The sequence below is a fragment of the Miniopterus schreibersii genome, assembly GCF_964146895.1.
Source record: "Miniopterus schreibersii genome assembly, chromosome: 8".
Classification (NCBI taxonomy): domain Eukaryota; kingdom Metazoa; phylum Chordata; class Mammalia; order Chiroptera; family Miniopteridae; genus Miniopterus; species Miniopterus schreibersii.
In genome coordinates, this window is record NC_138109.1 from 28,208,265 (window position 1) to 28,232,221 (window position 23,957).

Below are 23,957 nucleotides of genomic sequence, written 5' to 3' on the forward strand. Positions count from 1 at the left end.
ATAAGATGATTTAAGCTTCAAATAGTGCAATAAGGAGATTAAATGAAGTGATGTGGTAATGATAGGATACAACTCAAGAAAAGGTGATGTAACATGGCCTGGGGTGCTTTGGGTGTGATGCAGATCCAGATGGTCCAGGGGAGCTGAGTCACCAGGGGAGTGCCAGGGTTCAGTGAGGGAGGTGGGAGTGTGGGGGGGAAATGTCAGAAAAGAGTAAGTACATGGGGAGTGTGTTAACAGGAGGGCTAGTTCCAGAGACCCCTTGGAGGTGACAAAGTCTGAGTGTCAGAGGGATGATCTTGGGGTTACCCTTTAGTCATGACCAACAGGTCAACTGGCCCTGATGACCCTTGGGTACTCAGACTCAACATTACCAACCACAAACCCATCTCCATCCTCCAAATCTACTGCTTCTGACTTACCAGCCTTGAGAGTGGAGTCTCTGTCCTCCCAGTCACCATGACTGGCAGCCTTAGCTGTGACAGCTTGCTCCTCTCTTCCCCTCTGAGACACCCAAAAAGAATGGGACTGAGCTGAAACATACAAAAAGAGTGGGAAGGCTCACACACCAAGTCTCTCCTGCCCTACTGCTTCACAGCTTCCCCATTTCCTGCCCTTCCTCCAGCAAGTCACCTCCACTCCTTCACTCCCCCCACCCCAGACTCCTCTTCACTGCCCTCCATGCTCATAGGAAGCTCCTGGTCCAAGGAGAAAATGGATGAGTCTGGAAGAGAGAACCAATAGACTGGGAGGCTGGAATCCCAGTATCAGAAGTATGGCCTTGCTTTGGGACTTGGAAATGAAAGCTCACCTGCGATGGCAGGGGCAGGGGTGAGGGCTCTGCCTGTCTGCTGGGGCTGGGGTGAGGGCTCTGCAGTCCTCACTTTCTTGCATCATCTCCCCTGGGGTGGATGGCTTGTGAACTCTGCCTGATCCCTCTGATGTCCTTCCTTTATTCTCTGCCTGGGCCCCAGATGCCTCCCAGAGTAAGCTGCTAACTCTGGGCACTCATGGCTTGTTCAGTCCGCCTGGCCTGTGAGCTGTATTAAGGGGGTAGTCAAGTATCCTGAAAACGATAGAAAGCATTGGGAGCAACCCTACTAGGAACTGGCAGCAGTCAGAGCAAGGTGCTGGGGTCTGATGGGTGAGATTAGGGAGGAAGAAGAAAGAGATGCAATCAGCACCTGTCCACCTACAGGCTTGACTCTGCCAAAGCTTCTTGCACCGAATGGCCTGAGGGACAGGGGTCTTTGTTCTCAGGAAGCCTGGGTGGAGGTAAGAACCATCTGGGAGAGATGTTTGTTTTCTGCCCCACCCAGAGCCAGGCTCCTGCCCTTTGAAGCCCCAGAAGTGGGAGGGTGCTCCAGCAGCATAGCTGACAAATAAATAGGAAGTCATCTTGAGGAAGCAGTTGATACATCCACGCGGGCCCCATGATACCTGAGATGGATTTGCTGTCTTACCCCCTGCTGGGGCTACTGCTGCTGATCTTGCTGGGAGCTGCCCTGTTGGCAGCCGCCCTGTCTTACTGGCAGCATGCTCCAGCAAGGAACAAGATACCCAGGGCACAGAGGCGTAGGGAGGTGGCACTGCAGCAGATGGCAGCCCTGGCACAGCGTCTCCGGCAGCAGGTGAGTGGACATCAATCCATGAAGCCCCCAGCCTCAATCCCAACAGGTGGATCCTACCTAAGGACATATCCCTCCCATTGCTTCATCACTTTCAAAAGACAGGGAGCCCCATCCCAGCTCTCTATGCTAGATCTTTCTGTTGTCAGTTCCTCCCCATTTCTGTCCTTTGACCCCTTTAGTCAGGGGCAGTGTGTTTTCTCTGTTCTCCCAGTGCCTGGCACATGGCTCAGTAACATGGTGTATTCACTTGGGCTATTTGTTGAAATAAAATAAACTGATGGAGGAACTGGAGGTAGGAGGCCAGGCCTCTTTCCTCTCTGGACCACCCCCAAACTCCACTGAGACAGGAACCCTGGCCTACATATTCTCCCTCCCATCTCCCATCCCACTGGGTTCTCCAAATGTTTGCTGAGCACCTGACAGGTGCAAAGCACAGAGGGTCACTGTAAATTGGGTACTCCCAGGGAGCTATGTGACTTAAAAGAGGGATTTGACAGCTTGGATAGGGATATTTCAAGGCACTGAGACAACCATTATGGCTGGGTTGGGATTTGCAGATGAAGTGACTGAGTCATTGGCGTGTCAGCAAAGCCAGTGTAGAGCGGCAGACAGGAGGGTGGGAAGGAGGGGCATGGAGACAAGTTCACACCCATGCTTTGGGTTTGCTGTATGGCCTGAGGACACGACAGCCCCCTTCTGGGCCTTGGGCTCCCTGGCTGCTCAAGGAAGGGTAGGCTTGCGGTATCTTAGGGTTCCCAACTTTGGTTGATGGTGGTGGTCTTCCTCTGGATCCTCGGAATTGGGGGTTGGAGAGAGTGCCTGAGGTGCTGTCCCAGTGATTGGGAGTTCCTGAGTGTCCTCTGCAGTCCCCTAGACGGTGATTGATGGCCCCAATGGGCAGCTTCTCTGCCCAAGCTGCTGCAGTTCCTGAGAATGTGTATTAATATTAATTGGGGCTAATTAGTTGGATGAATCAATCTGCCCCCAGAGAGCAGCTGCCCCTCCTTGGTTGATGGGGAGGAAATCTGGGCTAATGGGGTTGCAGTGGCAAGTCAGCGTGATGGAGAGGACCCTGGTATGCATGTGGTGGCTGCAGTGGTGGGTTGAGATTCCTTTACTGCCAACACCAGGGCCTGCCTCTGAGTGCCTCCTGCTGGTGTTATTGTGTGCTGGTTGGGTTTGGTTCCATGTTTGTGGTGTGTGCCTGACTGGATGTGTATGTGTCATATTACTGGTTAAAGTGTATACGTCTAGATATGATGGGTCTGAATGTTTGGATGAGTGTGTTTGTGTGTGGTCATGTGTCTGATGTGTAAGGACATCTGGTTCTGTATGTATCTGGGCATCTGGATTGTATACATGCGGGCATTTGGAATATGTAGCTATTGGGCTGTGTACCTGGTGGGGCTGTGTGTGTCTGATTGGCTGGGAGAGTGGAAAGGGTTTGGGGTGAGGTCCCCATGTCTCCAGCCTCCCCTCAAGGCTATAGGCCTGTTGGCTCTCTATTCTCTCCCCAACAAAGCTATACAGGTCTGCCCTGGGCACCTTCCCACTAGGGTCACTCCTCCCCTGGGGATACATACTCTCAAGGCCTCAGGTGTCCAGCTTTAGGTCCCAGGGAGTTGGGAGGCTGAGACATAGGTCAAGCCCTCGTAGGGTTCAAACAAATCCAATTCAGTTCGTTTAGCAAAATTTCCCAGAGAGCTCCTGTGGTCTTCCCTTTGGCTGAAGCCTGGGGACAGACTCATCATAAAGATGAATCTGACATCTGACTCAGACTTGTCTTAAAGATGTTCTCACTCTGGGTGGAGTGTAGTGGAAACAAAGCTGTGCCAATCTTGATGGGGGCAACTCAACTGAATGTGGCGAAAGCCAGATGCCCATGGAGCTGTGGGACTTGGCAGGAGGGGTGATTTGCTCTGTCTGGGGCAGGTCATATGGGGAAGGCTTCCAATTGCTGAGCCTTGCAAGATGTGTAGGGGTTTTTCAAAAGGAGGAAAGAATAGGATAGGTGACACCAGACAGAGAAAAACCTGAGATAAGGCAGTGTTTCTATATAACACAGAGAAAATATCTGTAGGGTCCACTGGGGTAAACAGACAAGCTGCTCATGGCTGAAGGCTGCTTACCAGGAGGTTCTGGTCACCTCAGGAGGAAACTGGCTGCCCTGAGGGTTGAGGGTTTTCACGGTATTAAACATATTTAACCACCACTTTGGAAATATTAATGATAAGTCAATATGCTAAAAACTTTAGAATATGTTTTCTTTGATTTTCAAACCACAATCGGAAGGCAGCACCAGGTGAGTGTGGAGAAGGCAGATGTCTACGGGGCTGTGGGACTTGGCAGGAGGGGGTGATCTGTTCTAAACTAAACTATATATTAAAACAGCTTAAAAGGGATATAAGTTGAGGTTCAATTCTTTCATCAAATGATTCTAACAATTTCCAAATAATTTGTTGATTTTTTAGAGAACTTGTGGGGATCTATTGGTGTGGTTATCATCTTTTGAAGATGTCCCTCTCTTTCAAAGCTCTCCCAATAAACTAAGAGTCATTAGGTGACTGACAATCACATTAAACAGAGACTTTCTTTTTTAGAAATAAATGATAAAGATTTATTTAAGGGTTTGCAAACTAGAAACATAACTAGGCAAAAACCCAGAAGTGTTTCCGAAGAATGTAAAGTTAAGAGTTCTTATAGTAAAAAGTGCATTCTTGAGAATTATCACTCCTGCGTTCTTAGCCCTATTATTGGTCCAGGACAGTTATCAGTCAGAGGTCAAGTGGTCTGGATGATGGATTCCAGGTGGTCTGGAAGATGCGCACCAAGAGGTCTGGTTATATCCAATGGTCTGGATAATGGGTGTCAGGTTAATGTATACGTGAGTCCTGCAGGGATAATCAGGGGGTTATCTGGAGGTCTGATATATGTCCAGGCATTGACGCAAGACTGGAAAATTGAGAAGTTTAAGTTCCCAGGCTAGTTAAAATAAGAATAGAATCTCTTTACCAGGCCTCAACTTTCTTGGCTTTAGTAATTTAGCAGCTTGACTACACTGAGTCCATTTTACCTCTTCACTCTTTCCTCGGAGCCTGGAGGAGAGATAGGACAGAGAAGCTGGAGGGGAGAGATGGCATCGGGTGTGGATCCTTGGTTGCCCAAGAACAAATAACCCAGGTTACGTACTTTGGCTCTTTCTGCCTACTTCCCCTGCTCCTAATTTTAGCAACCAAAATTCCACTCCCCCATAGGGCTCTTCCTCCATCCATTCTGCTTCTATCTCTTGACTTCCCACAACCTCCTTATGGTCCCCCAGCTCCAGCTGCTTCTAACTCAGACCATTCAGTGACTCAACAAAGGGAAAGCCCTGTCTGTGTTGGGGGAGGGGAGTGAGTGGGGAGGCAGATGTGGTTCTGAATGGAGACCTGGGGAGGGGAGAGAAACTGGTTTTGAAATTTTTTATTATTTTTTTTTACCTCTGTTCACATTCATTTCTCCTCAGTAAGGAGTGGAGTGAGACTGAAGGACAAACTGGGCCTTCTCAGGACCAACCTTGAGCGTGGGCTAGCAGGGGGCGTCTTGCCTCCAGCACGGGGCATGTGTTAGTGTGTCTGTGGGCATCACAGGTGTGTAGGAGCTGTGGGTTTTGGCAGGCAGGGCAGGAAAGGAGATGCCATGGGTGATGAAAACCACAGCAGTGGGAAAAGGAAGAGGAGACACCGGGAGTGAGATGTGGAACCAGGTCTCACTAGGAAGTGGTAGAGTCAAGAGAGCAGTGGTGGTGGCCTGTCGTCCCCACCCCTGCCCCTTACAAGTTCCACTTCCACCCCACATCCTCTGCTGTGCAACACCAGCCTGTCCTCGTCATCCCCATCTCAGATGGTGCCCTTCCAGCCTCCCTGCCCTTAAGGCTGTGTTCCCAGCAGTTTCTTCTTGTTTTCCTGAGGTCACTTGAGGGACTCCGCATGTCGATTCAGGGCCTGAGAAAGGGCTGTCATAGTTCCCATCACGCGGCCCAGCTCCCAGGTCTCAATCTGGCTCCGGAATTGCTGTAGGAAGCGGTCAGGGTGCCAGTGAACCTGCTGGACCCTCAAGTACCTCCTCAGAGCCCCCTGATCTTCCAGTAGTGGTGGGGAAGACTCAGCAGGCACCAGAGCACTGATGAAGTAAGTCTTGCTCTGTTGAGTAGGCCCCTGCACAGCTGATCCTCCACTATGGTTAGAGGTCATTGGTCAGTGGGCACAGCCAGTCTTTGCAGCTGATTGACCTGGGGGGGTAAATCCCTCCCATTGATATGCCAACAACAATGAAGGCTCAACTATAAGAGGAGGGTGTACACTGCCCACATGGGGGACACACCTTGAGTGCCCAGCTTGGTTGATCAGAGAGGCTGTGCCACAGAACACCTACTATATTAGGCTACTTTATCAAGCCTGGGAGATGTAGCAGCTCTACCTAATACATAGAAACAATCACAGGGAGGCTGCCAAAATGAGGAGACAAAGAAACATGTCCCAAATGAAAGGAAAAAGCAAAACTTCAGAAAAGAAACTAAACAAAATGGAGACAAACAATCTACTAGATGAAAAGTTCAACACATTGGCTATAAGGATGCTCAGTGAACTTAGTGAGAGCCTCAACAGCATGAAAGAGGACAAGTCAGAAATGAAGGATACACTAACTGAAATGAAAGATAATTTATAGGGAATCAACAGTAAAGTAGATGAAACCAAGAATCAAATCAGTGATTTGGAGTACAAGGAAGCAAAACACACACACAAAAAACCCCCAAACCCAATCAGAACAGCAAAAAGAAAAAAGAATCCAAAAATATGAGGATATGTAAGGAGCTTCTGGGACAACTTCAAGCATACCAATTTTCACATCATGAGGGTAATGGAAGGAGAAGAGAGAGAGCAAGAAATTGAAAACCTATTTAAAAAAATAATCACAGAAAAATTTCTTAACCTGGTGAAGGAAATAGACATACAGGTCCAGGAAGCACAGAAGGTTCTAAATAAAATGAAGTTCTCACTAAATTCATCTACTCTTTCCCTAAGTTCATTGAGTATCCTTACAACCAGTGTTTTGAACTCTGCATCTAGTAGATTACTTGTCTCCATTTTGTTTAGATTTTTACCCCCCTGGAATTTTGTTCTGTTCTTCCATATGGGACATGTTTCTTTGTCTCCTCACTTTGGCCAATATGTTTCCCAGTCTTGGTAGAGTGGCTTTATGTAGGAGGTTCTGGGGCCTCCTAGAAGATGCAGGTCAAGATAAGCCACCTCTGTGCCTTGTTTGGGGCTACCTGGTGGGGGAGCTTTGGAACAATATGCAGATGGCTGCTACTTGTGCTGGTATTGGAGGTGCCCAAGAGAGGCCAAGCTGTGAACCGAGGCTGCCTGCCGCTAGAACTGGGCATGGGGCTACTTAGCAGTAGATACGGGGCGCTCCAAGGCCAGATGCTGCTTGTTTGGGGTTTGTGAACCTTTGAGAGATTTTAGGAAAGTTTACAGCATAAGCAAAGACAGACCTTTTGTATGGAAAAGCCACTGAACATGGCTTGGGTGGGCCCACAAGTTGGGTGGGACAGAGTCTCAGGGAATCACGAAGGCCAAGCAACTTGTGTTAGCCAGGGTGACGGAGATTCAGATGTGGCGCCTGCCTGTGGCTTTGTGTGTGTGTGTGTGTGTGTGTGTGTGTGTGTGTGTGTGTGTGTGTAAGTGGTGGGGGGGGTATGGCTCAGCAAAGAAACAGTGGCCTCTGGCAGCACTTCTGTCTGGGAGAAAGCTGCCCTTCCAGCCCCCACTCTAAAGCCAGACAACTCAGTTCCTCCTTATTTGCCAGGCTGGGGAATTCTGAGCCGAGACTTCAAGATGGTAAAATGGCACAGGGAGTAGAGGGATTGGGCAGTGTGGCTAGAGCAGCAGTATGTGGGAGGGGGGCAGAGAAGGAGGAGGCTGGTGAGATGGACCCACCAAGACTTAGGCAGGGAAAGGGCTTAGTATAGTGCTTGGTACCCAGTAAGTGCTTCGTTACAAACACTTCCCTCCCCAAGAGCCAGTAGAGGGTAATGGTGAAGGTATAGATGACCTGGGGTTAAGTCCAGGCTCCGCTACCTTGCTCAAGGGAGTTAACCTCTCTGTGAGTCAGTTGCCTTCATTGGTGAAATGGAAATGATAATCAGAATAGCTATCCAAGGGTTTTTGTGAGGATTTAATGAATTGGTGCAGGCAAAGTGCTTGACATGCATTGGTGTATCTGAAGATGAACACATGTTATATGCTTATAATGAAAGCCTTATAAACCACACTGAGGAGAGTTGTTGCAACTGTACTCTGAGGGCAGTTGGGACCTATGGTCAGATATAGGTTATATAAGATCTTAAAAGGATCACCCAGGTTGTAGTAAAGAGGTTGAGCTGGAGGGGAAGAGACAGGGGGTCCAGTGAGGAGGTTGTTGAGAAAACAGAAACAGAGAAGGTTCTAGGCAGAAAGGAAGCCAGGGAGTCAGAGGTGGGAGATAAGGAGGCAAAACCACCTGTTGGCAGTTTGTGTGGCTAAAGGAGTGGTCACTGAAGTCCTACTGCCTCTGAGGGGGATGGCTCAGCAAAGGTGTGGATCCAGGCTCTGCCACTTACTAGCTGTGTGTCCTTGGGCAAATAGCACGCTCTCTTGGTGCCTCAGGGTATGGACTGGAAGGCAACTTCCAGGAAACCTGGGATGCCAGATTTCTCCCCTGAAGGCAAACTGCACAGAGCTGAACCTCATTTCCATAACCTGAGTCCCAAGATATGCATATAATGTCACTCCCACTCTAATTGTGCCTCTTCTGAAGAGCAACACTAAGGGACAGGCTCTTTTCTGTGCTAGGCCCTGGACTGGGCATTGAGGAGGCAGAGACAGAAGGGAATATTTGTTCCCTGTAGGGCTCTCATGCCAACCTGGAGACAGACCAAGAAATGTTTTTAATGCTAAGGGTGAGCACAGGGATAGTTATATACTGAACACATGAAAGTGTGTACAATGGAGTGGGGTGTGTATGTGTGTGTGATGTTGAGTGTGTGGGAGTGGGCCTGAATGGATCAGCCTTTGATATCTGTCCTCCCTATCCCATCTCCACAGGAACCAGGCCTGGACCCCAAGCCCATCCTGGAGCTGCCCCTGGTGCAGCTGGCCCAGAAGTTGCAGGCAGACGAGCTGAGTCTGGAGAGTGTTCTCTGTAGCTACTTAGAAGAGGTGAGGGGCAGGGGGCAGGGGGCAGGAGGCAGGGGGCAGGGGGCAGGGGGCAGGGGGCGGGACTCAAACCTGCCTCTGGGCTGGAGTGGGGGATACCACCTGTTATTGTTCTACTTAGAGGAGTTGGGGGGCAGATGTAACTTTGGTGCTGCAGGTAGCTTGGGAAGGTTCTCATGGTACAGTCATCTGTCACTTCCATTCTGCTGAGTCAGGCTGGAGGGAGGTGCTGGGTGACTGAATGTCCTATCCCTGGCCTCACCTTGAGCCCTTATCTGATTTCCCTTGGCATTGCTCAGGCGCTGAAGGTGCACCAGGATGTGAACTGCCTGACAGATTTCCTGGGGGAATGTGAGGAGCAACTGAAGGCATTGAAGAAGCTCAAGAAGAGTGAGAGGGGCCTTCTGTATGGGGTCCCCATGAGTCTCAAGGACGTTTATGACTGCAAGGTGAGCCCTGGGGTGTACTTGCACAGGTGTACGTATATGTGTGGGTGCACATGTGCCACTGAGCCTGTGAGCATCTGAATATGTGACATGGGGCAAGTTACTCAATCCAGGATGCACAGCTAGAAAGTGGCCAACTGGGACTGAACCCAGCAGTTGGGTTCAAACTCAAACCCAAACTCTTAACCATGTTCTTCTGCCACCTGTGAATCCCCCTAAGGTGCAGCACTTGTGTCTCAGGGGATGTGGGAGTGAATGTGAGTGGGGGTTGAGTGGGGATGAGTCTGTTCACTGGGTGATTCTACCCTGACCCCAAGGACTGGAGTTAATGTCACTTTCCTGCAGGGTCATGACTCTACGTGTGGCTTGGCGCAGTTCCTGGAGAAGCCAGCGGCCAAGGACGGGGTTGCTGTGAAAGTGCTGAAGGCCCAGGGAGCTATTCCCTTTGTTAAGACCAACATCCCCCAGACACTGCTCAGGTCTCTGAAGTGGGCAGGTTGGATTGGGGCCGGGGAGGGGCCAGGGCTGGGGCCCGGCTGGGGCTGGGCCCAGGACTGAAACAGCAACTTAACGTCTTGATTCAGAGCAGAGGGTGAGGTGGGAGCCAGTCATGCAGATCTCAAGGACTGAGGTTCTTGGGCAAGTCTTTGTGTCCTCTGAGCCTCAGTTTCCTCTTCGTGTGTGGCTTTCATGATCTCTAAGGGCTTGGAGGTTCTGAAAAGTTTCATCTCTGTTTCTCTCCAGTCATCTGTCCTTAATTGTTCTTCTCGTCCCCTATCCTCTCTCCTCCCCATTCAACCTTTAGTATATCCATTTAAAAAAATCAGTTTGAGAGAGAGAAAGAGAAACACTGATGTGAGAGAGAAGCATAGGTCAGTTGCCTCCTGTATACACCCTGATTGGGGATCAAACCTGAAACCTGGGTATGTGCCCTGACCAGGAATTGAACCAGCGACCTCTTGGTGAGTGGGACTACACTCAACCAACTGAGCCACATTAGCTGGGGCTAACATGGACATTTTTGTGAGGTCCCTGTTCCCAGTTCTGACAGCAGAGCTATGGGCTCCTTGCTCCTTAATTTAGGAGGTATGATTGGTATCTGCTATGAGTCTTTTCTGCAGCAGTGGCTTCTCACCTCAGCCAAAAGGGAAGCAGGAGGCCTCAGTCTCTGGGAGGAGCCCATGGGTTGAAGCAGCCTTTGGGCTGACTCCTGAGGGTGGTCGGACTCTATGTGGGGAAGGAGCAATCTTCCCCAGTTAAACCTTCCCCTCCCAACCCCTTTTTTCTGCTTCTCCCAGCTTTGACTGCAGCAACCCCATCTATGGACAGACTCTGAACCCTTTGAACTTAAAGAAGACCCCTGGAGGGTCCTCGGGAGGTGAAGGAGCTCTGCTAAGCAAACGGGGTTCCATCCTGGGCATGGGTACTGACACAGGGGGCAGCACCCGCTTACCATCCAGCTTTTGTGGTGTCTATGGCCTCCGGACCACAGGAAACCGCATCAGGTACTCAGTGGTGGTACTGGTGTGTGTGTGGGGGGCGGGGTAGTAGTGGGGTGGTGGTGGGGGAAAGCTCAGCCTAGCCTGGAGGAACTAGGGGTCTGGGAGAGCAGAGGGGCCTGCTCCACACATTACCTCTCATGAACTCAGTTTAGTACTAGGGAAAGTGAGTGAAGGTAGGGGAGCTTCAAATACCTCCCGCCTCAGCCACAGCTAAACACACCATGTTTGTTACAGGTGGCAGTGAAATAGACCTTCCACTCATTCATTAACTCATTAGTTCACTAATTCATTCATCTGTACATTTATCCATTTATCTACCCTTTCTTTTATTCATTCATCAATCCATCCATTTATCCATTTATTCCTCCTTCATCCATTTATCCACCCATGCAGGCATCATCCCAGTCTATCCATTAATTTCATCATTCATCTACCATTTAAGTTATTTAACAAATATTGAGTGTTTGCTCTGTGCCAGAACTGTATGCTAGGTACTTGGGATACATCAATGAACAAAAGGGACAAATGTCCCAGCCCTTGAAAAACTTACATACATTCTTCTTTCCATTCATCTTGTCCATCCATCCACTCACCTACCCATCCATCAGTCCATATTTGCCTTTATTCACTCATTCATCCATGTATCCGTTCATATTTCCAATCATCTTTCCATCTATCCTGTATTCATCCATGCATCTATCCATCCATCCACTCATCTTCCAACCCTGCTCTGAGTATCTACCTTGTGGTGGCCTGTGCTGGGGACACAGAGCACTCTCAGGCCCAGCCCCTGCAGCTGTTAGACATCCAGTGGCTTAGTCAGGAAGTGACTGGGGCTCTAAAAGAGGGTGAAAGCTTGTGGGAACTCACAGGATGGAGCCAATATTTTCTTTTTTTCTTTTTTAAAAAATATATCTTTATTGATTTCAGAGAGAGGAAAGGAGAGGGAGAGAGAGAGACAGAAACATCAATGAGGAGAGAGTCATTGATCGGCTGCCTCCTGCACACCCCCAACTGGGGATCAAACCCGCAACCCAGGCATATGCCCTGACCAGGAATCGAACCCCGATCACCTGAATCCTAGGTCGACACTCAACTGCTGAGCCACGCCCAGCTGGGCAAGCCAACATTTTCTTCACCAGAGATTTATTAAAAGCCAAGACTTTGAACTTTCAGAGACAGGCTAGGGAAAGGGAGGGCTTCCTGGAGGAGGTAGCATTTGGGTTTGGATTTGAAGGATGGACATGAGAGATGGTATGGAGTCTAGAGGGCTGTAACTGTAAGCAGCTAGCTGCTTGGAGCAATGTGTGTTCATGGAAGAGCTAGAAGAGGAAGCTATGGGAGTTGATACTTTAGAGCCTTTATGCTATGGGTGATAACGAGTTCTGGGGGTGTTGAAGCAGCTCTTATTCCATTCCTGTGTGCTGAGCCCTGGGGGAGGGCATTGGCTAGGTGCTCAAACCTCCTTGGCACCCAGGCCCTTCCCTTCAGGTGCTGAGCTAGACTCTGGGTGGGTGGGGTTTTGCAGCTACAACGGAATTGCCTCTGCTGTGAAGGGCAAGAAATCAGGTAAACTCCTGTCTGTGCCTGTTCAAAGACAAACCTGCCAGCCTTCCTCCCAAGGACATTTCACTCAGCCCCTATCTCAGACAGATCAGCCCCACTGGTGACAAAGGTATCTGAGAGAAGGGACTTCATGGCTTCCACCTGGCCTCCTCTAGTCCAGTGATTCTTGTCCCGCTGAGAAGTGCTTCCTGTTGTCTAGCTTTAATCTTTCCTACTGGTCTCCTGATGTTCTGTCCCAGATGAGATTCTCCCTCCAGGCACCCGAGCTGGTTTGGTGGGTTTATGAACTCCACCTGTCCTCAACCCCTGACCCAGAATGGCCCAGGAACTCTCCCTTTGGCCCTGATCATGGCTCTGGGCCCCACCCTCTGAGGCCAGGCGGTGGGGGTTCCCAGAGCAGAAAGGATGAAAGGTGTCTGCCTCCCTCCCCTCTGCTGTGCAGTGAGCACAGTGGCTGGCCCTTTGGCCCGGGATGTGGACAGCCTGGCGTTGTGCCTGAGAGCCCTGATGAATGAAGACATGCACCGGCTGGACCCCACTGTGCCTCCCATGCCCTTCAGGGAGGAGGTGAGCTGGGTGGGGTAGTAGACCTGGAGGGCTCCTTCATCCCCCCTCCCATCATCCCTCATTGACCTGTCTGCCATCTGACCAACCCCACTGAAGACCTCCTTTCCTAGCCCAAGGTGCAATAAGCAAGATGCCCACATGCTCGGCCATGTTCAACTCCCTACACACATCCTGGTACAATCAACCTATGACCGCTGTCTGTCATCCATTCTTTGCCTTTATTGATCTATCCATCATCGTACTCTCCCGACAGTTCTTTAGCTTAAAAATATTTGTGTCTATTCATCTACTTACTTACTTGCCCACCCATTCAATTCCAACTATCCATTCATCCACCCACTCCTCTATCCATTCACCTTTCCGTCCACCCACCCATTCAGCCTATACATCCACCCGCTCACTCATTCATGAATCTGTCTACCTACCTGCTCCATCCGCCCTATCATTCACTTCCTCATCCATTTATTGTTATTCCAGGCATTTCTCCAGAGGACCTCGAGCTTGAAAAGTATATAGGGAAGCTCCAAGGGGCTCTTGGGAAGCCCCTTGGATCTCCTTTGTTAAGGCCAGCTGTGGCCCAAGGCCTCAGTCTACAAGTCAGACTGCTGGAGAGAGTAAGATCACCTTGTGCTCAGCCAGCTCTCCCCTCAGAGCCCCACTCAGCCCCTCTTGCCCCCAGGTCTACTCCAGTACCCGGCCCCTTCGAATTGGCTACTGTGAATCAGATGGCTACACTCAACCAACTCCTAGCATGGCCAGGGCCATGAGGCTTACATCCGGGCTGCTCCAGGATGCAGGACACGAGGTAGGCTTCCTTAGCCCTGGGGAAGAGGGGGTGGGGTCTGGGGAGGAGGCCACACTGGACCATTCTCCAAGAGAGAGGAATTATATCTGAGTTTGGGCTGCTGAGATCATTGTGTTTCTCCTAAGCTTCACGGAGAAGATGGATTGGATGGATGTGGGGACAAGGGGGCCCCACCCTGTGAGAAAGGCATTAAGATTTTGTTCCTTCTCCCTTCAGTGGTAGGGACTCAGGGATTCAGGGACTCACTCCTAAAATTCCTACAGCCTCAGTTTCTGTTGCCTCCATCAAATGGCTATAAAGAGCCTCTTGTCTTCAAAATCCGCCCCCCTCCCTTGCCTCTCATGCCCCAGAGGCTTGTCCTGGCCCTGCCTCCCCCTTTGAGAACTCGTGGTTGGCCACACAGATACTATGTGATCTCGGGCCCCTCTCTACCACATGGGACAGCTGTGAAGATTAAATGAGCTCACATACGTAAAGCACTTGGTATGGGGCTGGATCACAGTGGAGCAGGCAGGAAATAGGGGCTGCTCGAATTCTCGTCACATCTCTGTGAGGGAGTGGGCATGGCACCCACCCACAGGCCTCCCATGCCCTCCTGAGGAGCTGAGGTTGAAGGAGAGGAGGAGTGATGTGGTATCCTCTCCTTAGGTCCTGAGGGATGCATAGAGAAAACGGGGTTGTGGGGGAGAAGCTTCAGGCCCTGACTCAGCCTCTGTCTCCACAGATCATCTCCTTTTCCATCCCCCGGATAGAATACGCCATAAACCAACTGTACAAAGGGGGTCTCTTTGCCGATGGAGGGGCCACCCTTCTCGAGAAGCTGTACGTTCCTTGGGACTCAAGCGTGGGGCATGGTGGAAATGGGGTAGGGGAGGGGGCCTGTGGACCTGGGCTGGTGGGATGCCAATGACTAATTGTGTGAGTTTCAGAAGCAAGTCATCTACTCAGACCTCATCTTCAAGATGCACATGTTCCAGCAGTGGTGGTGGTGGTGGTGGGAACAGAAGTGTTTCTTTGGTTCTGACCTCCCTCTGTGACTTATCTATGGAGGGGGAGTTGGGTGGGTGTGGAAGTCAGTCCATGACTGAAAAGCTGTAACTGACCAGATATGTGTCTTGGTTCCTCAGTAAGGGGGACATTATAGACCCCAGCATTAAGGGGTTGGTCAGCAATCTCCGCCTGCCGGACCCCGTGAAGAGTTTCTTAGCCTGGATCCTGAGACCCATAGTGAGTGTGGTCCCAGGATGGGGAGGGATTCAGAGGGGGGTGAGATCTAGAGAGGAAGAAGCTCAGAAGGGGGGGTTGACTCAAGGAGTGGGGTAAGGTCAGGGAGGAGCCTGAGATCCAGAGAATGCTGGTGGCTTAGAGCTGGTTCAAGAGGAAGAGGAACTGAAAGAGGGGAATGGGGGCCAGGGCAGAGGAGTGTTCTCAGAGAGGGGAGAAGGCTTCAGAGAGGCTCTGAGAGGGGGAGGGCATCTTAGAGGGAAGAAGGGGTTTCACAGAAAGGGAAGAAATTTAGAGAGAGGCGAGGACCTAAAGGAAGCTCAGGGCTGGGTGAGCTGGTAGTGGCTTGTGGAGGACTTGAGGGCTCCATGTCAGTGTAATGAGCAGGGTTGCTCTTGCTGGACCCCCACCCAGGGCAGGTTGGCCCACTGTGTTTCTGAGGTGGGTGTCCCCCTCTCTCTTCGTCTCTAGGACTTCCGAGCTAGCCTGACTATGGAAGTGATTCGTGGAGTCAGGTGAGTGGTTAGTCTCTTCAGGTTCAGCTCACAAGGGTGGTGATAACTGAGTGAGGGGCATGTGGTTAGAGTTGGTGTTCACCGGAGGCTAGGGCTATTTAGACTTTGGGATCTAATTAGGGTTTTAGGGTCATGACTGGCACTGGGTTAAATTTAGACTTTTGAGTGGGTTTGGGATTGGGGCTGGTTTGAGGCTAGGGTTTGATTTAAGCTCTGAGTTCAGGCTAGAATTGGGTTAGGTTGTGGTAAAGGTTGCGCCTGAGTTGAGGTTAGGTTTGGGCTGGGGTTGAAGTTGGTTTGAGTTGGGGTTGGGGTTAAGGTTGGAACTGGGGTGGAATAGGATTCTGATTTGGACCTGGGTTTGCTGTTAGGCTTAGCCTGGTGGGGCTTGGAGTTGAGGTGCTGGTTGGAATTAGGGTGGAGTAACCTGAGGGCTGACGTGGGGCCTCACAGGTGAAGGAAGAAACCTGTAGTTTTGGGAGAAGCTTGTGAGTCCTTGTGGCTGATGGTGGTGGTGGAGTATTGACCAGAGGATATGTACTCTTGGGAACATTGGACAAGCAAGGTGTCTTGGCCAGAGGACAAGACACAGAGTTATTCCCAGGCCCTAAGCAGATGTGCAGCCTGTACTGAGGCCAGGTCCTGCCTCCTGGGTATCACGTCCCATTTGTATAAAAGAGGGTCTTCCCATGCTGACCTTTGGACTTTTCAGAGTCTTTTTCATTTCCCCAGGACCCCCAAGAAACTGTGGGAGCAGCACACAGCAGTGCAGGTGATGCGTGCCTCGCGAGACCTCAGGGGGCTGCTGGAGCAGGGGCAGCAGAAACCTGAGTGGTGACAGGAGCGGCCAGACAGAGGGCAGAGCTCTGTCCTGGCCTGCAGGGGAGGCCTGGCTGGACCTGGATGGGAAGGCTTAGTGAACTACAAGGTTAATCTAGTCCACCTCTCTGGGGCTGGGGTGATATGTTGTCCCCAAATCACTACAGCCTGAGACTCCCCTTTATCTTGGCCCCTGGTAAGACCACAACCATCCCCAGATATCTCAGTCTGCATCTCAGGGTTTGGGAATTCTTTCTGGTGCCTAACCCAGCTCAGTCTGGCAGCACCTGACCTTGTCCTGCAAACAGTGACATGCTGATCATATCCCTCGTGCCCCTATTGTCCCTGTAGGAATACCAGCAAGAGTTCATAGCCAAGTGGAGGTCCCTGGACCTGGATGTGCTGCTGGTGCCAGCTCTGGACCCTGCCTTGTACATAGGCTATCCTGAAAAAGCCTCAGGTAAGAGGGCACTGGTCCTGGCAGAGTTGAGATAGGAAGTCCAGGACTTCTGAGTAACCTCGACCTTTGTTTTCATTCACTTAAAAATTTTTTTTCTTCTTAAATCGAGATAAAATTCAGATAACATAAATTTATCATTTTAAAGTGTAAAATGTAATGGTTTTAGTATATTCAGAATGTCATGCAACCACCACCACCATCTAATTCTAGAACATTTCCATGACCCTGAAAAGAAATATTGTACCTGTTAGCAGACACTCTCAATTTCCATTCACTTTTAAAATGAACTTTATTGAAGTACAGATGCTCCTCAACTTAACACGGGGTTATGTACCAACGGATAGTTGTAAGTTGAAAATATCTAAGTCGAAAATGCATTTAACCTAATGAACATCATAGCTTAATCTAGCCAGTTTCTGCTGAATGTGTATCTCTTCTGCACTCAGAAAATAAAAAAACTGTAAGTCAAACCATCATAAGTTGGGGAATACCTGTAGAACCTACATGCAATAAAATTCACAGAGAATGCAATTTGATGAATTTTAACAAATGTATATAGTTGTATAACCACCACCATAATCAAAATATAGAATATTTCCATCACCGACCAAATTTCTCTCACGTCCCTTTGCAACTTATCCTAATCTTACCCCCCACAACCACTAACCTGCTTTCTCTCACTGCAGTTGTGCCTTTTCTAGGATTTCATATAAATAGAATCATAAAATATGAGGCTTTTGTGTCTGGCTTCTTTCACTGAGCATATTCATTCACTCTTAGCATGCTTTCTACTGCCCCATTTTTAGAGGTGTCTTTAGCCCAGCACCCCTGAAACAGGCCTCGGTGTCTGAGGCATTGCTGGGGCTCATGCCCAGAACAGATGCAAGTCTCAGAGGTGATGTCAATGCAGAATGAACACCCACCTCAAGCCCGAAGTCCTCTCCCCTGGGTCCCCCCACAGTGGGTGCCCAAAGGCACATCCCACACCTGGCTCCGTAGACCTCCCTGCCACTTTTGTGATGCTCACTCCAGGCACACAGGTGGCTGTTGCAATGGAGACGCCTTTTCAGCTCGGGGCTGCACTGCACACCCCAGACATCTTGGAGCCTCGCGTACTAGGGGGCATGGGCTGAATCCTCTGCTGCTCACCAGCTGTGTAGCCTGGGAAAAGCCACCTAACCTGTCTGGCACCTGGGCTTCCTCGTCTGTACACAGGGAATAGTAACCCCGCCTCATGGGAGTGGAGGGGATTCAGAGACTCAGCAACGTAGAGAGGCCAGCATAGAGCCTGGCACTGAGTAAGGCCTGGGCAATGCCTTCTCCTTCCCTCCACCCTGCGGGAAGAGCGGGGGGGGGGGGGGTTTGTCAGGAGGCTCCTGGCACTGCACCGGCTGTGGGGAGCCCACAGGGATGCAGTTCCAGAAGAACCCCGAGGGGTGCTTACTCACAATTTTCCCACCTGGGTCTTTGGGACTTGGATTTCCTGGGCTAACCTGGATCTTCCCACAGAAAGCATCTCTTACACCACCCTGTACAACGTGCTGGACTTCCCTGTTGGCGTGGTGCCCGTCACCACCGTGACACCACAGGACGAGGAGGAGCTGGCCTTCTACAAGGGATACTATGGAGATAGTAGTGACAAAAATTTCAAGGAGGTCAGTTTACCTCTCCTTACCTCCTCCCCAGGAGCACAGACCAGGACTGACTCTTGCCTCAATCTCTGTGGACGGGTGGGGGCGGGGGGCGGGGGGCCTGGGCATTCCCGGGTTTCCCTTTATCACTTCTGCTACGGTGTCACCCCAAGTCAGCCTCTGTCCTTGCCATGGGAGAGTAATTTACAAAAACAGGGGTCTACTTGACACTGTGAGAAGTCCATTCCAGAGGCAGGAGGGCGGACAGGGCAAAGGCCCCTGGTTCAGGGATCTGCGCGTCCTTTCCTCTGCTAAGGGCGCTGGGTAGATACCCAGTTTCCCATTTCATTGTTGCAGTCAGCTCTTTGCACAAGGAGCAAGTTTTACCCTGGAGAATTATAGACAAAGTCAGAACAGTTCTTCCAGTTTTACCAAGAGCTGAGGAAGCCTGGAACTCTGAGACCCAGGAAATCTCTCCCTTAATATAGATTGGGGATGAGATATTTGGGTTAATGCACACCTCCGGGTGGTGAGGAAGGCTGGGCAAGGGGCTTGTGAGCAAGAAGCAGGCTCTGATTTACAGACACTCTCTCTGGGCAGGCGGTGAGAGGATCCGTTGGACTTCCAGTGGCTGTGCAGTGCGTCGGTTTGCCATGGGAAGAGGAGCTGTGTCTTCGGTTAATGAAGGAGGTGGAGACCTTGGCCAAGAACCAGAGAGAGCCCGAGTGATGGGCCATTTCTTCTCCTGGAGACCTTCCGACAGCCTCATCGAAGTCTGTTCCCAGTGCCCCTGCCTTCTCATGAATGCCATAGCTACCTTCTATCTCCTCCTCCTGGAAGCCCACCATATTCCTTTTCCTTGTAGTCTGTCCTTGTGAGTGCTTAACCCATGGACTCAGGTCCACTCATGATGGGGATCAGGGTGAAGGGCTGAATAAACAGTTTTGACTGGCCGGCCTTGTGGTTTCTGATCTAGGTGGCCCCATAGCCTCCTGGTGGCCTTCTGCCTCCAGCTATTCTCCAGCTCAGTCCCCCAGATGCTATCCTAGGTTGCAACAGAGGGGAACGAGCCCCACCCAGAGGCTGGAGACCTGGGATCAAGTGTTGGCTCTGCTACTGGCTTGCTGTCCAATGTTGGGCAAATTACTTGCCCTCTCTGGGTTGTTTTTTTCACCTACAAATTGAGGGAGTTAGATTTGATGACTTGACTATTCTGTGAGCTGTGATTCCTAGGTATTTCCCTGATCAAGAACTTGTCATAGCTCCCACTGCTGTCTAGAGAAAGTTCCAGAGAGTAAGACCAAGGGAATGAAACCTACTCAGAGCAGACCCTGGGTTGGGACCCAGACTTCAGCTCATGGTCTAGTGCTTTGCCCACAAAGTGCTAATTTTCTTGGCCTGACACAGCATCTCCTGAGATCCTCCAGTGTCCTCTGCCTTGGTTCTACTTTAGCACAGCTTCCCTCATTCCCTCAAACTGGAGCCTTCTTGCCAGCACAATGTACTTCTGCCTCTGTTCATACTATTCCTTTTACCTGAACATCATCACTGTCCTTTCTGTCCTTCAAGCCCTTTATCAAATGCCAATTCCTCCAGGAAGCCTTCTTTGATCCCTTCAACTCCCTCAAGACCTTCCTTTCATCTGAACTCCTTTGAGACCCTCCTGCTTCAAAACGTAGCCTTTCTCCTGGCCGGGTAGTTTGGTTGGTTAGAGCGTCGTCCCAATACACCAAAACCTATCCTTCCTGCTCCTTTTGTCACTGGGTCTTACCGGTGTGGGGACAGCAGTGGTGATAAGGCAGAAGTACCTTGAGGCTGTGACACGGAAACCACAAGATAGCTGCCTGGGCCAGGCCTGCTATCTCCTCTGGGCCTATAATTTGTCACACAATGCAAAAAGCACTGTTGAAGGAACATGTCCATTCTTTTTCCAGTTGCTGGGTCTGGATAATTCTCAGGTGTGCCTCAAACCCAAGCCCAAACTGACACCCAAAATACAAAAACTTCTCAATTGAGAAGAAAGAAATTATACACTCAGTTTTTAAAAAGCAAAAATTGTGGAAAAGTACAGGCTCCAAAAGTGTATTGTTGATTACTTGTAAAACATGCAACAAAACATCATGGTAAAAGCAGAAGCTTTTTTTCTATCAGCATTGAAAAGCAATCCTACCACTCCCACAGGTCAACTTAGCCTGCAGACACCAGAGAGAAAGACTCTAAGTTTTGCAAATTTTTGCAAACCTAAATCGTGATATGTCTGGTTCCAAAGGCAAGAGCCGAGCATCGATTTTCATAACACCTACATCTGGATAGTCAACACCCACTTGCTTCTCAAAAAAAATGTGAAAAAAATGAACACTCCTCTCAATTAAAAATGTTGCTTAGAGTGAACCCCAAAAGGCTTCAAAGGTGGACTTAAGATATTTCTTGCCCTGTCCAGCGTAGTGCAGTGGGTTGGAGCATCATCCAACCAACCCACTGAGCAGGTTTGATTCCTGGTCAGGGCACATACTAGGTTGAAGGTTCAATCCATGGTTGGGGCATGTATGGGAGACAACAGATTGATGTTTATCTCTCACATCAATGCTTCTCTCTTTCCTCCTCTCTCTCTAAAATCAATAAAAACATATCCTCAAGTGAAGATTTAAAAAAAAAGTTCCTTTTTTTTATATTTAATTTTTAAATTTTATTTTTGTTTAAAATATTACAGATGTCCCTTTTTCTCCCCAATGACCCATTCCACCCAGTCCCATCCCCCTCCCCAGTCCCTCTCCCCACCATTGTCCTTGTCCTTGGGTTGCGCATATATGCATATAAATTCTTTCAAGAAGTTTTTTTTTTTAATTTTTAAATCTTTATTGATTCCAGAGAGAGGAAAGGAGAGGCAGAGAGAGAGATAGAAACATCAATGGTGAGCCCGGCCGGGCGTGGCTCAGCGGTTGAGCATTGACTTAGGATCCAGGCGATTGGGGTTCGATTCCCAGTCAGGGCACATGCCCGGGTTGCAGCCTGCAGCCGATCAATGACTCTCTCATCATTGATGTTTCTATCTCTCCCTCTCCCCCTCCTTTCCTCTCTCTGAAATCAATAAAGATATGTTTTAAAAACCAACAACAAACAAACAAAAAAACATCAATGGTGAGAGAGTCGCTGATTGGCTGCCTCCTGCAAGCCCCCAACTGGGGATGGAGCCCGCAACCCAGGCATGTGCCCTGACTGGAAATCGAACCCTCCCTCCCCCCATCACCTGGATCCTAGGTGGATGCTCAACCCCTGAGCCACGCCCGGCCAGGCAAGAAGTTTCTTATATTCTTTGTAAAGGATGGACTATGAAAATAAGAAGTGTTTAATGCAATTTCTGAAACTAAAGTTAGTCAGAGATACAGCTTTTAGAAACCTTTTATTTTCTAAATACATGAAAACTAGCATCCAAAGGCAAACGTTTCTTGGCATTCTTCAGTATTTATGGAGAAAATATCTCATTAGAATGAACAACTGAAACCTGCCTAACTCACAGGGTGGTTCTGAGAATCAAAAATATATGTAAGTACAGATGATGTACTATAGAACTGTACACCTGAAACCTACAAAACTTTGTGAACTGTATCACCCCAATAAATTCAATTAAAAAATATATGAAAGGTCCTTGTAAGTAGTAAAGATATATATGGGTAAAACAAAAACTAAAACCCAAACAAACACACACAACTTCCCCTATCCCATTCCTCTGAGTAGCCCTACTTCCAGTCAACTAGGAAAACCAATGAACTCATCCCTTCCTGCACTTAATAGCAAAAACCTTCTGGAGATAATATCCCAGGACAAAGGGATGGAATTCACCCACCCATCCATCCATCCATCCATCCTACATTTAAGTACCTCCTCTGAACACAAATGATGGAATTTCATACAGAAAAAGGCCTGAGTTTAACTAAGGTGAAGATCCCAGGAGTCACACCAGAAGGGCAGCCCTGACTCCACCTAAAATATAAGAAACCATTTGGGGTGTCCAGGTGCAGGCTAGACAGGGCTATTGCTGATGTCACTATGACCTCCACCCCTCTCCAGGCCCTACCAGAGTCTGAGACTTCTGCTGGAGGAGCCTCACGGTTGACCCACGCTCAGTAGGCTCCTGCTGTGTTCTTCCTCCCCCTTTAGAGGGAGGTCTAAAACCTTCAGAGAAGGTGGGTGGGTAGGGGGAGGGCGGGGCAGAGAGGCGGTGGTGGTTTTTTTACCTGAAGTGACTCCTGCCTCCTCTCCCTGAGGCTTACTGGCTGTAACAGTCTGGACACCAGGGGGCAGCATTGAGCTTCATACAGCCCAGACATTACGCACTCTCGGCTTTAATCACATCCACTGTTACCAGGACTTTCTCAGTCAGATTCTTGTCCAAACTCCATTGCGAAGATGGGAACACTAGAGGCTGAAGAAATAAACATAGGGGAACACAGGAATAAGCCCGGTGCTTTGACTTTGGGTAAAACATTTGCATATTTTAGTTAGGAGCTGGAGGCAGAATTCTATTTTTGGCTGAAATTAGCCTAGTCTGTGACTGTAGGTAGGTCATTGGCTTCCTCAAAGTCCCTTGCTGTAGGGGCCTCTATGAGGCCCATGTGTGGGTGCACATGTGACCTCTGGGGACATATCTCCTGCTTCTCTCGGTCTCACTCCCAGTATTCCCACTGTGGAGGGCTTGATCTGGGTGAGCATACATTCAGACTCTGCCTTCTCTGCAGCAGTGGCAAGTCTCCCAGCTTCTCTAAACCTCAGTTTCTTCTGTAAAATGGAAATAATAATGACATCTACCACAACCTTAGGATGAGACAGATCCACAGAAGGTGAAGGTCAAGTGGGAAAGGACTGGGCCCCCCTCCCCAGCCTGGGAGTTGCTGTGGGGTGAGAGGCAGGCACAGGTCTGGGTGTCTGTGTCCAGCATTCACTCGGAAGAGCCAGCTCCTCCTGGGAAAGTCTGTTTAAGAGCAATGGAGTAGGAATTTAGTTCTGAAACAAGAAAATTTCCAGGGCCAGGTAGTTCTACCAAGGCTGGAGCTGAGGCCCCAGACTAGGACCCTTGGGAAGGGGGCACTGAATTCTGGTCTTGTTTCTGCTCTGGGGGATATGGGTAAGACCTAGCCCCTTTTTGGGCCTCGGTTTCCCCTTTGACTACAGGGGGAAGGGGTGTCAGCGTATCTTGCCCCCCCCTTCATTTCGGAGGGCCCACCAGTCCGCTTCAACTCGCCCCTAGCCCCCCACACTCTTAGAGACTGGCCGGGGTGACTTACCGGCTTCTCCACCCCACCCACCGCGCTCCCATTTCATCTCCGAGCCGGGTCACCGAGAGCGGGACAGACCGACCCTCGCGGTGGCGCCCCCTCCTCTCCCGTGCACAGACGGACAGACGGCCCGGCCGGAACCCGCCCCGAGTCGGGCTCGCTCCGGGCCGCCCGGCCTCCGGCTCCGCGCGAGGGCCGCCCCGCCCGCCGCGCCTCCCCGGGCGCCCGCATTAAAGCGCATATGCAAGCCATGAATTATCAACTGAAAGGAGTCAATTAC

General features: G+C 50.0%; 1 protein-coding gene and 1 pseudogene across 2 annotated transcripts; both read left to right on the forward strand.

Annotated features, from left to right (window-relative positions):
• Window positions 1-1,433: 1,433 nt before the first annotated feature.
• On the forward strand, window positions 1,434-19,133 carry LOC308560434 (vitamin D3 hydroxylase-associated protein-like; the record flags this gene model as incomplete). Its single annotated transcript, XM_081144365.1, has 15 exons — window positions 1,434-1,631; window positions 8,759-8,872; window positions 9,169-9,318; window positions 9,661-9,794; window positions 10,614-10,820; window positions 12,346-12,386; window positions 12,826-12,950; window positions 13,630-13,755; window positions 14,480-14,577; window positions 14,883-14,982; window positions 15,451-15,494; window positions 16,227-16,266; window positions 16,665-16,773; window positions 18,283-18,428; window positions 19,005-19,133. The coding sequence occupies 15 exons, from the start codon at window positions 1,434-1,436 to the stop codon at window positions 19,131-19,133; spliced, it is 1,761 nt and encodes a 586-aa protein (XP_081000491.1).
• A 160-nt stretch (window positions 19,134-19,293) lies between these two features.
• Window positions 19,294-20,717, forward strand: LOC308560435 (UPF0711 protein C18orf21 homolog pseudogene; annotated as a pseudogene). Its single transcript has 2 exons — window positions 19,294-19,303; window positions 20,190-20,717. The product of its transcript is annotated as a UPF0711 protein C18orf21 homolog pseudogene (transcript).
• The last annotated feature ends 3,240 nt before the right edge of the window (window positions 20,718-23,957 follow it).